Source organism: Podarcis melisellensis (genome assembly GCF_964234715.1).
Source record: "Podarcis melisellensis genome assembly, chromosome: 11".
Taxonomy (NCBI): Eukaryota; Metazoa; Chordata; class Lepidosauria; order Squamata; family Lacertidae; genus Podarcis; species Podarcis melisellensis.
The window spans coordinates 54,635,877-54,650,533 of record NC_138543.1 but is presented as its reverse complement, the minus strand read 5'-3'; the positions used below and the strand labels follow the sequence as shown (position 1 = coordinate 54,650,533).

General features: G+C 49.4%; 1 protein-coding gene and 1 long non-coding RNA gene across 5 annotated transcripts in view; one reads left to right on the top strand and one right to left on the bottom strand.

Annotated features, from left to right (window-relative positions):
- LOC309380271 overlaps nucleotides 1–14,657 on the top strand; it is a 162,130-nt gene that overhangs the window by 90,061 nt on the left and 57,412 nt on the right. The window lies entirely within an intron of this gene.
- The window catches only part of LOXHD1 (lipoxygenase homology PLAT domains 1), a 175,919-nt gene that overhangs the window by 110,218 nt on the left and 51,044 nt on the right, over nucleotides 1–14,657 (bottom strand). For all 4 annotated transcript variants that reach the window (XR_014172698.1, XM_081929534.1, XM_081929535.1 and 1 more), the window contains exons 6-7: nucleotides 14,380–14,528; nucleotides 12,938–13,061 (exon numbers count right to left, since the gene is read on the bottom strand). Coding sequence is in view for 3 of the 4 variants with exons in the window: in XM_081929534.1 (XP_081785660.1) it covers nucleotides 12,938–13,061; nucleotides 14,380–14,528 (273 nt within the window). In the remaining variant the exon portion in view is untranslated. The remainder of the gene's footprint in view (nucleotides 1–12,937; nucleotides 13,062–14,379; nucleotides 14,529–14,657) is intronic.

Sequence of the window (14,657 nt, the reverse complement as noted above, 5' to 3'; positions counted from 1 at the left end):
AGACTGGTGACTGGGAGTGGCCGCCAGGACCACATAACACCGGTCCTAAGAGATCTGCATTGGCTCCCAGTACTTTTCCGAGCATAATTCAAAGTGTTGGTGCTGACCTTTAAAGCCCTAAATGGCCTCAGTCCTGTCTCCACCCCCATCGTTCAGCCCGGACACTGAGATCCAGCGCTGAGGGCCTTCTGGCGGTTCCCTCACTGTGAGAAGTGAAGTTACAGGGAACCAGGCAGAGGGCCTTCTCGGTAGTGTCACCTGCCCTGTGGAACGCCCTCCCATCAGATGTCAAGGAAATAAGCAGCTATCTTATTTTTAAAAGACATCTGAAGGCAGCCCTGTTTAGAGAAGTTTTAAAATTTTAATGCTATATTGTTTTTAACACTCAATTGGGAGCCGCCCAGAGTGGCAGGGGAAACTCAGCCAGATGGGCGGGGTATAAATAATAAATTATTATTAGTATTATTACAGGCAGGTTTCTACCCACATTCATACACCCATCTCTATACGGGCAAGGAAGAGGTATTGTTAGAGTTCAAGAGCACATTCCACTCAGCCAGGGTTCAATCCTTACTCAGTGTCAAGGAGCTGTCAAGCAAGCCAAGTCAAGCACAGGGAAGTGTACACATGGCAGGCACAGAATGCAATTCACTCTTTATTAGCAGAAAATAACAGGGCAGCAGAGTCCTCCAGCTGAGACACTGCTGAAACTGACCAGTATTTCCATCCTTCCCCTCTAGCCTAGGGTTACCAGACATCCCTGTTTCCCAGGGGCAGTCCCCGGATTTGCTAATTTGTCCCCGTACAAATTCCATACCCGGAATGTCCCCAGATTTCATCTAATGTCCCCGGGAAACGTAGCAGCAGCAGCAGCCTCAGCAGCCCAGAGCCAGCCTGGTAGCACAGTTGGCTCTGGCTGGCTTCAAGAGCTGGCCGCTGCCGTGGTGCCCGCCATTTTACCTCACTAGAAGTCCCCATATGATAAAAGTCCCCATAGGATATGTTGCGCACAAGACACATCATATCGGGACTCGGAATAGGGGCTGAAGACACAGTGCTGGGTGCTGGCACCGGGCGAGAGCTGTGTGGGGTTGTTGAGCTGCGTGGGGTTGGTGCGCCACTGCAACTTGGCACTCAGCTCGCCGTCAGCACCGCTGCCTAAGGCAGTCGGCTCCGGCTCGGTCTCTGGGTGGTGATTGAGTGGCTGTGGCTGCTTGCTCGGCTTTGCCACTGTGCTCCTTGACTTGCAAGCAGCGGCTCAGCTTGTTGGCCAGCTCATTGTTGGCCACCACAGACGAGAGGCGAGCAGGAGACGAGCTGATCCGGCCCAAGCGCGCCTCCTCCCACTCACTTGCCGCTGGTTCTGCCCCGGACCCACTGACTGGGCATGCCACTGCGCGGATGGGCGGCCACTAGACGATGCCTACACAGGAGATGCCCAGACAGGCGGGCAGGGCAGCAGCAGGAGGAGGGGGTTCTGCTAAATGCTTACTCCTGAGTAAACCTGTAGGGGATCGCAGTGCAAGGAGGGAGAGGGAGGGGGGAAGCACGGCTAGTGCTCCAAGAAAGGCCAGGACCCAGAGGAAGGCCGCGCAACAGAGGAGACCACAGAAGAGAAGATATTACTTCTTCTTCTTTAATAACTTTTTCCAAAAAAACCCCCACGATTGATTGATTGATTGATTGATTGATTGATTGTGTCCCTGGATTCATTGAAATAAATCTGGTAACCTTACTCTAGCCTCTCACTCTGGATCCCTCCCAAGCAGACGAAGGCTACATCCAGGAGGTGGGCTCCTTCTCTAGGCCTATCTGGTCCATTGCTCAGCATCATGCAGGGAGTCAAAGGGGAAAGAGAGACAACAGGACTGGGACTGTCCCGTTGTTGTGTAGCAGGGACAATCCTGAAGGACTCTCCTTCTTCTTGATTGCTCAACCCCTCTGCTTCTAGCACCTCCCAGCTCTTTTCTTCCATAGACTGCTCCTCAGTGTCCCACCACCACTATCCGGGATCTAAGTGGTCTTCTACTGTGTCCTCCCTGGGGGGTCTTGGGCAGGATGCTCCAACTGCTCTTCCTCATCCAGCCAGTCCTTGAGACTCAGCCATGAGCCTCAGTGGGTGACCTCACACCAGCCACGGCCTCTCAGCACAACCTACACCACAGGGTTGTTGTGAGCATTAAATGAGGAGTGGAGAGAACCATGTAGGCCACCGTGGAGAGAAAAGGGAAGGGTACAAATTCAAGAATGGGTGGGTGAATAAAGGGGTCACCAAAAAAACTGTTCACCTGGGGTGCCAGGGAGACCAGTCCTCTTCAAAACCATAATTGGTTCAAAACCCAACTGTTCGGATATATATCGATCCCCCTGATCGATAGGGCCGCGATCTCAGACAGCTTTACGATCCGCATCAATCACTTACAGCGGTCCGGCAGGCTTCCTCCCAAGCTGCGCAATAACTCCTGCTGTCTCTTCTCAGTCACGGCTTTTAGCAGAGTAGAACACAGCGTGTAAAGCAGTCTTGCTTCTTGTAAGCACACATAGACAGATTTGTCTATTTACAGCTCTTTATTAAAACATTACAGCATCAAAGACCAGGGCTTCTTTCAGCCATGTCTCTCTCACAGATACAGAGAGAAGAAGGTCTTTCTCCCCTCAGGAACACAGGGGAACTGAACAATACAGGGATTGTCTCTCCTTAGCTCCTCCCTAGCTTCGAAAGCTTCTGTCTCCGCCCAGCTGTAAGCTGACGTCAGCAGGTGACACACACCAGGGAATTTAACCAGATAAATTCTGAACCATCACACCCCCCCTTGTGTCCCTGCGTGATACCTGTGCAACATCTTCAGTAACACCTTGTGAGATCGATCCCTTCCCCAATGCCTTGTGCCCTCCCTTGGCAAACCTGTTTGGCATTTGTGGAACCACCTCACAACTCTCAGAATCGCACTGTGCGAAACTTACCCACGCACCTGTGGCCTGGTACCTCTCTGGTGGGATACCTTTAGTTGTGCGACTGGACCTCCTAGGCACAAACTCAGGTGTTCCCTCTGACTCACTTTGATCAGCAGGTGTGTCCTCTGCATCATGGAATTCACCCTCTGACTTAAAGCGTCTTCGAATCCTCTCCATCACACTCACAGGAGAACTAGGCGCACTCTTGGGCTGTCTCTTAACAACTTGTGGAGATGCCCTATCCTGCTCCTGACCCTGGTCAGTGACCTGGTCGTCATCAGCAGCCTCAGCCCCTTCCTTCCTCTGCCTCATCAGAACTGTCTTCTGGATCAGAGAGACATTCTGAGAGAACATCACGCCTGACAGGAGTCTTTGACTTTACACCCTCCTCTAAGAACTCAGCGTGTTTACTGATCAGCACCTTACTCTGATCACCTGACGGGTAAGCAAACCGCCATGCACGGGCTTCTGGCTCATACCCACAGAAGATCATTTTCTGGACTTTGGCTCCATCTGGCCCTTGCAAAGCCTTAGGCAAAGAGACAAGCGCAGGAGTCCCAAAAGTCCGCAGAAAGTGAACCTGGGGTTTTCGGCCATTTAACAAAGAGAACGGTGTGTCACCTACCAGTGAGTTGTAGACACGATTCCAGGTAAATGACACAGCCCTCGTAGCCTCCACCCAAAACTCAGGAGGTAACCTGGCTTCTTTCAGCATCACCTGTGCAGCCTTAACCAGAGCTCCACTCCTCAGCTCTGCCACCCCCCCTTGCTGGGGTGAAGTAACTGTGTGGCGTATCCCTCTCTTCTGCAAGAACTTCTGCAACGCAGAACCAGTGTACTTAGCATCTCTGTCACTGATGATCGCTTGAACCCTGGTGGAGAACCTCTGTTCCACCCCCTCAATCTAGCTCTTGATCAGCTGTGCTGCATCCTCCCTGGATTTGAGACCGTGAGCCCAGGAATTCTGCGAGAAATCATCCAGAAAAGTTAGCAGAAACCTGGCCCCCCCTAGACTTGGTTCCTTGACAGGACTGGACAAATCTATGTGTACCAGCTCAAAAGGTTTAGTGGCCACACGTTCCACCTTTGGGTAACTGCACCCTCTCACCTTTGCTTGCTTGCAAGTGTCACAATTAATGGCACTTCCACAATTTCTAATCTTACAACCTGTGACAACCTCAGGCAACACCTGCAAATCCTCTAAAGGATTGTGAATCGTTCTCTGATGCCATACGCATGCACACATGACATGATGAGCGGGAATTGTAGTACGCTGGTTGGGAACTGTAGCACGCAACGCTTGTGCTTTCTCAACCTTCCCCTCACCCCCAAGAGACGTCTTAAGAATGAAAAGATCATTCTGTCCCTTCCGCACTTTGGCCAGTAACCTCCCCCCTTTGGAGATTGTGCAGACATCATTTTCAAAACAAACTTTGAACCCCTTACTTAACAAATAAGGCACAGATAACAAACAATGATGAATCTCTGGAACAATACAAAAATCCACCGTCTCCTGTAAAACAGAAAGATAGGCATTAGTACATTTGAGAACTCTAGTTTTCTGTCCATTCGCGAACTTAATAGTCTGTCCCTTCGGAACTGCCGTGCAATTCCACCTCTCGACTGCAGGGGTCTCTGGAACCATGTTGCGGTTAGCTGCAGAGTCTATTACAAAGGCCATCTCGGAATTTTCCACTCGGCCGTCTTCGAACACTGCCATACTCACAGAAACTTGATAAGACTCTTCTCCCTGCTGTTTACCACGGCCACCTGGCTCAGTTCCACGCCTGCCTGTCTTCCCAGGCCTGTTGCCATGGAAACCTGCCTGATTCCCATGGGAAAAGTTTTTGCAAACATCCTGCCTCGGCTCTCTGCTCCGGTGGGGGCAACTGCCACACCGACGTTGAACTCCAGTGGAAAAACACTGCCCGGGGCTCCTCCCAGCTGGCCTGGCCTTCCTCCTTCTGGAACGGCGCCTCCCACCAGCCGCCTGGCCCCCCCTGAAGCTCCTCTCTGCTTCAGCACAAAGCGAAAGTTCTTTAAACTTGCCTTTGGAACTCTTCGCCCCCCCGATCTGCTCACTAGCGCTCCTAGAGGCTAAGACATCGGGAACAGGGCCTGCCAGTCCAGCCTCTCCAGGACTCAGTCCATCACACAGACGTGTAGAAGCATTGCAACAGCTCCCCAACACTGTCTCAGCCCCCATTGGGCTTTCTGGGCATCCTTCTGCCTCTCCAGGGCTCTTGCGTTTCGCTGACGCCTCACACAAGCCCTTCAGCAAATTCCAGGCAGCCCACGCTGTCGTTATGCCCTCCAAGTGAGGCCTCAGCGATGCATGAACGCATGCTTTGAGCATCTCTAGCTCTTGATGCAGCCTCTGGCTATCTTCAGCCAACACAGCCCCACAGCTTGCTTCACCTGCTCCAGCTGCTGGCCGGCCAAGGGGTGATTTTGGCTCCCATTGGTTTGCTTCCCAGAGCCCTTCGACCAAGAACCATCCCCTTATTCTTCTGGACCACGTTGCCCAACTCTTTAGAGTGAGCTTTTCCAGAGGTATATTCTGGCTTTCAGCCATCTTCTCCCGTTCTCCCAAGGGGCCCCAAGCTGTACTTACTCCGTACTCAGTGCTCAGTACCAGCTCCTACGGCTCTCCCTTGCTTGGAGTAACGATTTGAGCTGCGTCCCAGCCTCCAGCTCTTAGCTGCTGATTTAGCTCCAGCTCTCTGTGTAAGAAGCTCTCACTGCCTCTCGGAAGCAGGCAATTAATCAATCTTGCTCTCCGGCACCCAGTCAGCTCCCGTTCCGCTCCTCGGCCGCAGACCGCTGGCTTCAAAAACATTCCTGGAGCTCACACCGACTGCCTTACGAGCGTTGTCTGACCTTCCATAACCTGTTCGGATATATATCGATCCCCCTGATCGATAGGGCCGCGATCTCAGACAGCTTTACGATCCGCATCAATCACTTACAGCGGTCCGGCAGGCTTCCTCCCAAGCTGCGCAATAACTCCTGCTGTCTCTTCTCAGTCACGGCTTTTAGCAGAGTAGAACACAGCGTGTAAAGCAGTCTTGCTTCTTGTAAGCACACATAGACAGATTTGTCTATTTACAGCTCTTTATTAAAACATTACAGCATCAAAGACCAGGGCTTCTTTCAGCCATGTCTCTCTCACAGATACAGAGAGAAGAAGGTCTTTCTCCCCTCAGGAACACAGGGGAACTGAACAATACAGGGATTGTCTCTCCTTAGCTCCTCCCTAGCTTCGAAAGCTTCTGTCTCCGCCCAGCTGTAAGCTGACGTCAGCAGGTGACACACACCAGGGAATTTAACCAGATAAATTCTGAACCATCACAACCATCCTTCCAACTGATGTGTAGGTCACACCAACACCATACATCTAAAGCATAGCCAACACATGTTGAAAGCATGCAAGTTCCCCCAAAGAATCTTGGGAACTGTAGTTCCCCCTCAGGGAACTACAATCTCCAGCACCTTTTACAAACTACAATTCCCTTTATTATTATTATTATTTGGGGGGGAAGGTCCATTGTCAGTTTGCATTTCTTGGTACAAAAAGTATTGATCTGATGTGTAGAGATCTTTCCTATTCTAATTAATTCAAGAGGGTTTTGGAAGCTTCTGGAAACTTCTCTGTATGAAAGAAACAAGCAGAAGGTTCCTGGTGTTTTGGTTATTCCTTCAGAGAAGCTGAGCACAGCTGGTTTAAACTGGTTCTCTTATCTCTTCTGTCAAGGTCATGCTGACTATAAAAGTAGGGCCAGAAGGAGCCTGGGTTTCATTTTCTATCTTTTTTTCTTCTGGTGTAGTGTTCTGTGCACAGTACGCTTAGTGTTAAGGTTTAGATTTATTTTGAGTTATTGAAAGTTTGAGTTAAGTTACGTCTGCTGCAAATGGATTTTTTATGGACAGGGCCAATCCTGAATGCATTGGATTTGTGGCACATTATGCTCATTTGCCTTCAGTAGCAGTAAAGCTCTGCTGGATGAAATACAATTGCCTCTGGTCTATTTTTTGGGAATCCTGCAACGTGTTTTAAGTTTTTACTCTGCTAACTATACATTAGACAAACCTAGACGGCATCTTAAAAAGCAGAGACATCACCTTGCCAACAAAGGTCGGTATAGTTAAAGCTATGGTTTTCCCAGTAGTGATGTGCGGAAGTGAGAGCTGGACCATAAAGAAGGCTGATCGCCAAAGAATTGATGCTTTTGAATTATGGTGCTGGAGGAGACTCTTGAGAGTCCCATGGACTGCAAGAAGATCAAACCTATCCATTCTGAAGGAAATCAGCCCTGAGTGCTCACTGGAAGGACAGATCGTGAAGCTGAGACTCCAGTACTTTGGCCACCTCATGAGAAGAGAAGACTCCCTGGAAAAGACCCTGATGTTGGGAAAGATGGAGGACACAAGGAGAAGGGGACAACAGAGGACAAGATGGTTGGGCAGTGTTCTAGAAGCTACCAGCATGAGTTTGACCAAACTGTGGGAGGCAGTGGAAGACAGGAGTGCCTGGCATGCTCTGGTCCATGGTCGGACACAACTAAACGACTAAACAACAACAACAACAACAACAACTATACATTGGAATCTACTCTGGATCAATACTGAGTAGAATTCCATGACAGTCTTGTGCTTTAAATGTGTGAATCCTCCGAGGCTGATTTTGCAGCAGAGCTCGGGGCTAACGATAGCAGCTGCAACTACCAGCCGCAACTGGGGTTTAAGTAAAATCCAGGCACTAGGCTTGTCCTTGCAAGGGCTTCTGTTGTTTCACGGCTGCCTGCGGCGTACTGTAAATATGGTAGTTTTCCTTCCGCAAAGATTTCACCTTGTTAAATTGCATATAACATTGAAAGGCCCACGGCAGGAGGTCTTAACAGTGATAACCTCTATTGCACACTAGTGGGAAAAGACCTGAGTAGCAGTTCAACGATGGCAAAAGCCGCATGATGACACTAAGCAGGTTGAATAAATAATGCTCAGTGCAGAGATGTTCGTCTTTCGGGAGGGAGGGAAATGCACCCATTCCGGGAGAGAGCCGAAGGAAGCACACTCAGCCCGGTGTTTCCAAAGCCATGTGTTTAAAAGGAGGGAGGAAATCTGTATTTAAACATCTAGGTTCTCATTTTCAAATATGCTGCCTAGCAGAAGCTGAAAGCTTAGAAGGGCTGCCTTTGGGGAAAATGAGGGGCTGGGATGCATTCGTGGGGTGCAGCAACCTACAACATAATGTTCAGTAGAAACCCCAGTGAAATTCAGGACAGGTTCCTGTCTGCAACTCCAGATCTGCTAGCTAGCCTGATATAAGTGCCTTTTCCCCATTGATAGAGCTTTTCGTGGCCCTGCTTCTCTTTCCTGCTCTTTTAAATGTGGAAGCCCTTTTCTAATGTGCCACACCCCCTCTGCAGCCATATCTGGGACTGGTCCCATGACGACACTTCCTCAAGATTCCCAGTGTGCCCACTGGCTCAAAAAGGTTGACTAAGAATCACCTCACCTCTTCTGATTCTGAATCCCTTTGGACCCACACTTTGCCTTGCTGGATGGAAGAATAGGAAGGAGAAGATTCGTTTTTCTGCTTAGAATAGCAATGCTAGCAAGTCTACATAAAGCTGTGTGGGGAAGTTCTAATATCCATTGTGGCCTTCTGCTAAGGCACTTGAGCCCTCAAAGGGTGAGAAGGCATTTCTTTGCTGGAGCTCTCATTACTACTACTACTAATAATAATAATAATAATATTTTTTTATTTATATCCCACCCTCCCCAGCTAGAGCCGGGCTCAGGGCAGCTAACACCAGTAAAATTACAATAAAAACATAATAGGGGAAGAAGAAAAAACCAATTTAAAATACAGGTTAAAATACAATTTTAAAAGCAGCCTCATTTTAACAATAGCCCATAGATCAAAACCATAAGGGGAGGGAAACATAAGGGTCAGACTGAGTCCAAATCAAAGGTCAGGCAGAACGCCTCTGTCTTGCAGAAAGATGTCAGGTCCTGCAGGGCCCTGGTCTCTTGTGACAGAGCGTTCTACCAAGTTGGGGCCAGTACTGAAAAGGCCCTGGCCCTAGTTGAGACCAACCTTGTGACTTGGGACCTCCAAAGTGTTGTCATTTGTGGACCTTAAGGTCCTCTGTGGGGCATACCAGGAGAGGCGTTCCCGTAGGTACGTGGGTCCTAGGCCGCGTAGGGCTTTAAAGCTCAAAACCAGCACCTTAAATCTGACCCTGTACTCCACCGGGAGCCAGTGCAGTTGGTAAAGCACTGGATGAATGTGATCCCACGGCAAGGACCCCGTAAGGAGCCTTGCTGGGGCATTCTGCAGACAGACAATTGTGGGTAAAAGCAGGTTGCAGAGTCAGGATTGGCACCCACGAGTTGGAGAAGGAAGATACAGTTTGCTCATTTCCACCCGCCAAGCCAAGAATCCAAAGCATAAAACCGATGGGTGTGGAGCACACCAGCAACAGCTTGTCCACCCGTTGCTCAAATCAATTATTAAGCCATTCCGAAAGGGCGCCTCACACGACAGAGGCTGTGACTCCACTAGAAGAAGCCTGGATAAAGCAGCAGCCGCCCCCAGCATGCCCGCTGCTTGCCCGGATGCCTTGAGGCCTGGAATATTGTTTGATGGCCTGTTCCCCCCACCCCCTGCCCTTCTCCCCAGGGGGCAGGAAGCCCTGGGTGGCCTTCAGAGCATCAGCAACCTTTGGGGAAAGGATGTCCTGAAGGCATCTTTGCAAGAGCAAACTTTGCCTTCTCAGCTTAACGGCAAAATGTCGAGGAGAAAGTGTTGAGTACAGATCCTATCAGGTTCTGATCTGGCAGGAGAAATTCTGCTCTCCGTCACCTCGAGATCGGGCTAGAATTCCTCCGTTTTGCCAGTTTCCTTATGAAATTGAAACAGGGCTGCCACCGGGCATCTTGGGCGGTGGCTGCAGGGTTAAAGAGGCCACGCACCTCCGTAATCTTAAAACCTGCTGCAAAATGAGCATCAAAAGCATCCTTGACTTGGAGGCATTTTTTATTTTCCTTCCCAGTAACTGGGAAGCCAGCAGCTCCCACAGCAAATATCAGGGCATTCACTTGGTGCCCTTGTAGTTTTTCTATTTCAGAAGCCTGTTCTGTAAAGCCACTTCCACCTTGCAAAGGAGGTGGTGTTGCGGGTGTCACGCAGCCTCCGTGTGATTGGGGGAATCCCTGGCCGCGTCACCCCCTGGCCAGCCAATCGGCTGGCTCGGGGGACGTGGCCTGCTTCATTTAATGCCGGGGATCTCCCTCTTTTGCCGCCTCCAGCTGCTCTAGTTTCCCACCCTCCCACCCTTTAATATTTTCGTTCCTTGACCTAGCTATGGACCTCGGTTGGTCACCACTGAGGGGCCTGATAGGAATTTTTCCACTTGGCAAATTGGCACCAGCCACTTGGTTTTCGCCTACCTCATAGCAAATCGTCACAACTTTCTTGGTATTGGCGGTTAGGCATTGGTATTGCTCTATAGATGGAAGAGGGGAGGAAGTGCCATCACCTGCCCTGCATATTGAAGGGTAGTCCGATAAAGGATTCTGGGGGCCGTGGCCCTGTCCGAAGCCTAGGGAGGTGAGGGCCTAAGGCACACCCCCTATTGGTGACCCCGGGGGAGTTCCTAGTTGATGTGCCTCAGCAGGACTCCCCCTAACGGTGGTTAACCCTTCCCAGACTTCAAGCAGATGGGCTGAAGCTGGATATAGTCGGTTAGGACCAATGCCTAAGCCAATACCACTCATCACCTGTAACCAATAAAGTTGTGTCCTTATTTAGCCCATTAACCTTAATAATTGTGTCACGTGTCTTTATTTCCACTGGGGGGGAGGCAGGAACTCGCCACGCAACTTTCAAAACAGGAACAGCCGGCAGGGGTGTGTGGAGTCACAAACCTGGCTCCCACACCCAGCAGAGCATAGCTACATACACTAGCACCCTGACCTTGCTGCCACCCTGCCCTCACCACCCCAATATATGGCAGCAATGCCAGTTGTAGACCAGCTCCAGGGCTTTGCCCCTCCCCAACAGCTGTTCTTGCTTCAAACCTGCAGATCCGGTTGCCTGGACCACCGAAATCAAATTTACCTAGCAGAGTCGTTCGTGCTCCAGGCTCCATCACTGCCCTAAGACAAGTCACGAACTAAATCTTGCTTATTTTATTTCTTATTTATTTATTGCATTTATACATAGCTGTCAACCTTCCCTTTTTTTACGGGAAATTCCCTTATTCCAGCACCATTTCCCCCTGCTATCCCGGATTGTTAGATTCCCGTAGACTGTTCCCGGGACAGGTGAGGCTGCTGATCCCTTATTTTCAAATCTGAAAGTTGACAGCTATGCATTTATATCCCACCTTTTTCTCCAGGGAGCTCAAGGTGGTTAGCCTGAGAGTGAATGAATGGTCCCCAGGTTCACCTAGTGAGCATGATGGCCAAGTGGGAAATTGAACCCTGGTCTCTGCCAGGCCCTAGTCCAATGCTCTAAGCACTACACCACACTAGCTCTTCTCACAGTACATAGATGTACTGTGAAATCTGCTCCCCAAGGATGCAGTTGGTGGCCATAAATTTTGTCCTCCCCCCCCCCCCATAATTTTTATCAAATTTTCTGTTTTACATTTTAGAATATTCACTTAAACAACCTTAAAATATCAATGACTTCCTTCCTCTCTTTCCATGGTTCATTTTGCATAACATAAATCCCTGCATATTTTAAATAAACTAAACCATTCAGTATTCCGTGATTACATCCATCAAAACTTATTTACATAGTTGAATTTATCTTAACGCTGCTCATGTTTTCAAATATGCACAATTCCCCCCCGTATATTCAATAAACATAGTCCAATCTTCTTTAAAAGTATGTTCTTCTTGGTCTCTTATTCTATATTTAGGTCTGCAAGCCATCAATTTTGAAGGCTTTAAAGGGGGATTATATCAATTAACAGAGGAAAATCATTCTCCTAAGCTCCCATGTTTCCAAAATACCGCCTTTCAATGCAATGGCAGCTGGTCCACCAACCTCAGTCAGCCTTAGTCAGACCTCAGTTGCCTGCTGTCTTGCTTATATCCTGTCTGCTTCTTCCTCCTTAGTGTTGCCCTTGTAGAACAAGGATGGAAGAGGATGGAGAGGGAACTAAAATCAGTTGGATTTACTTGTCTTTAGCTCTAGCGCCACCTCCTGTTGGCCTCCCTGTTTTCCACCCCACCAGTCCCAATGGGCCCCACGTTTAAAAGATGCGATACACATTGCTGCATGGATCTAATGTGGGGTCAAGGACCCCACACCTAAAGGCAGAAGTCCTCTATGCTGCCCCCCATGTAACAGAAGGGTATTGTTATGTACTGAGTTGAATAGGATCCAAAATGCTGCAGTCTGATTGGTCCTAGAACAATAGGATTCAGAATGCAGCAGTCTGATTGGTCCTAGAACAATAGGACCCAGAATGCAGCGGTCTGATTGGTCCGCAGGAGCCACCCAATCCAGCTCCAGGTGGAAGTCAATCCGCAACCTGATTGGCCTACAGGAGAATCCCGGAATTAGCCAATCATGTGGGGCCCATTGTGTAAATAATGTATATAAAGCAGACATTCTGGGGGAACTTCCATTCCTCCACACCACTATGATCTGAATAAAGAGCATGAAATCCACTCTCTACTCCGAGTATATTTCAGGTATATTCCCTTGTTGTAGAGGAGAAGCCCTTGTTTCAGGGGTAGGCTGGAAATTATCCCCCACTTTTTTATAAAATGGGGAGATGCAGAGAGCACAGCCCAAAATGTTCATTTCAAGGAAGATGCCCAGTTGTGGATACGGAAGGAAGGTGTGTTTTTTCCTGCACTTCTTCCCTTTTAGAAAAGCTGCATTAGTTCCCCTTTCCTGAATGATAAATATTTAGGCCAAGCCCAAAGGAGTATTTTTACCTGCAAAGGCATTTACCTGTAGCCTCTGTTCCTCCCACTAGAATATCCCGCTGGATTTTCCCATCATCTTCATCCAGAGCAAACCAGCGGCCGCATGGGAAGTTGTAAATACATTTGTTGCCTATGTCCTCAATGATAACCTAGGGTGAGAACAGAGACTCATTTGAACAAGGAGAGGAAGACTGGTACAAGAAAGACACAGCATTTAATAAGGACGCCCAACAGCTTTTAGCTGGATTCATGGGAACCAACACACGGCCCATACTTTCCCTTTATTTATTGTTTCTTGAGTTTGTACCCCACCCATTCTCTGCAAAGAGCCCCCACCCACGATGGGGGGAAACAGATTCCCAACTGGAAAGCCATAGCAAGGCAAAAACATTCTAAAGACAACTCCAATTCATAACATCTAGAGGTAGGTGATGGAACTGCCAGTATTCTTCAGCCACCAAATATCTGGGTAAACAGCAATGTTTTGGGACCCTCCTGAAAGTTAATCATGATGGAGAGTGGTGCACCTCGCTAGGGAGGACATTCCACAAGCGGGGAACCAGCACCGAAAAGGCCCTGTCAACAAAAGCACTATGCTTTTGCCTGAGACTAATGGGGGAACCACAACCTTCCTTACAAAAATAGAAAGAGCGTGTTGATTTTCTTGGGGGGACTCAGAGGATTGGGTGGCAGCACTGCTAGTGGTCAAGGTGGGTTCAGTCCCTGGCACCTGCAGGTAGTTCTGGAAAAGACCTGTTTCTGAGATCCCAGAGAACTGTTGCGAGTCCATATACCGTATTTTTCGCTCCATAAGACGCACTTTTCCCCTCCTAAAAAGTAAGGGGAAATGAGTGTGCTTCTTATGGAGCGAATGCAGGGGGGAGGCAGGCAGGAAAAGCCCCCTAGAGCCGCACACAAGCTCCACGTGGCTCTTGCAGGCTTTTCCCCAGGAGGGAGAAGGGACTGACGCAGCCAGTCAGTCCCTTCTCCCTCCTCGTAGAAATGCCCGCAGGAGCCACGAGCTCCTTAAAGGGTGTGTGGCTCCTATGGGCTTTTGCGGGAGGTGGAGGAATTTCCATAGCCCCATGCAGCCTCTCACGGCCGGAGACGCTGTGCGCGGCTAAAGAAGCCAAGACAGTGAGTGGGATCCATCCCACTGGCTGTCTTGGCTTCTGCCATAGCCTCACGCTGCCTCTCCCGGCCGGAGGAGCTGTGCATGGCTAAAGAGGAAGCGAAGACAGCCAGTGGGATGGATCCCGCTCACTGTCTTGGCTTCTTTGCTCTGGGAGGAATAATATTTTTTTTCTTGATTTCCCCCTCTAAAAACTAGGTGCGTCATGTGGTCCGGTGCGTCCTATAGAGCGAAAAATACAGTAAATCTGTAAGGAGCTAGATGGACCTACTGGCTGACTTTCTACAAGGCAGCATCCTATGTCCGTAGAGAACAATCAGCTCATCTGCACAAACCTTGGACAAGAACCACCCGGCAGAGCCTCCCTTGTTGTTGTGGCCTATGGTGATCTTCCTCAACTTTCCCAGGTTGGGAGCGTCAAGGGTGAACTTGTCTTCTGCACCTTTCTCAAAATTGTCCTTGTCGTTGTCCAGCCTCCGCTCTCCTGAGAAGCAAATGACATGGAAAGGAAAAGGCAAACAGATGAGGAACTGTTCAGTGCTGGAATCCATGCGTCAGAGATTTCAGCTGGGAGATTCAGGGTCGGGGGCATGCGCCTAATCTAGGCCCTTGC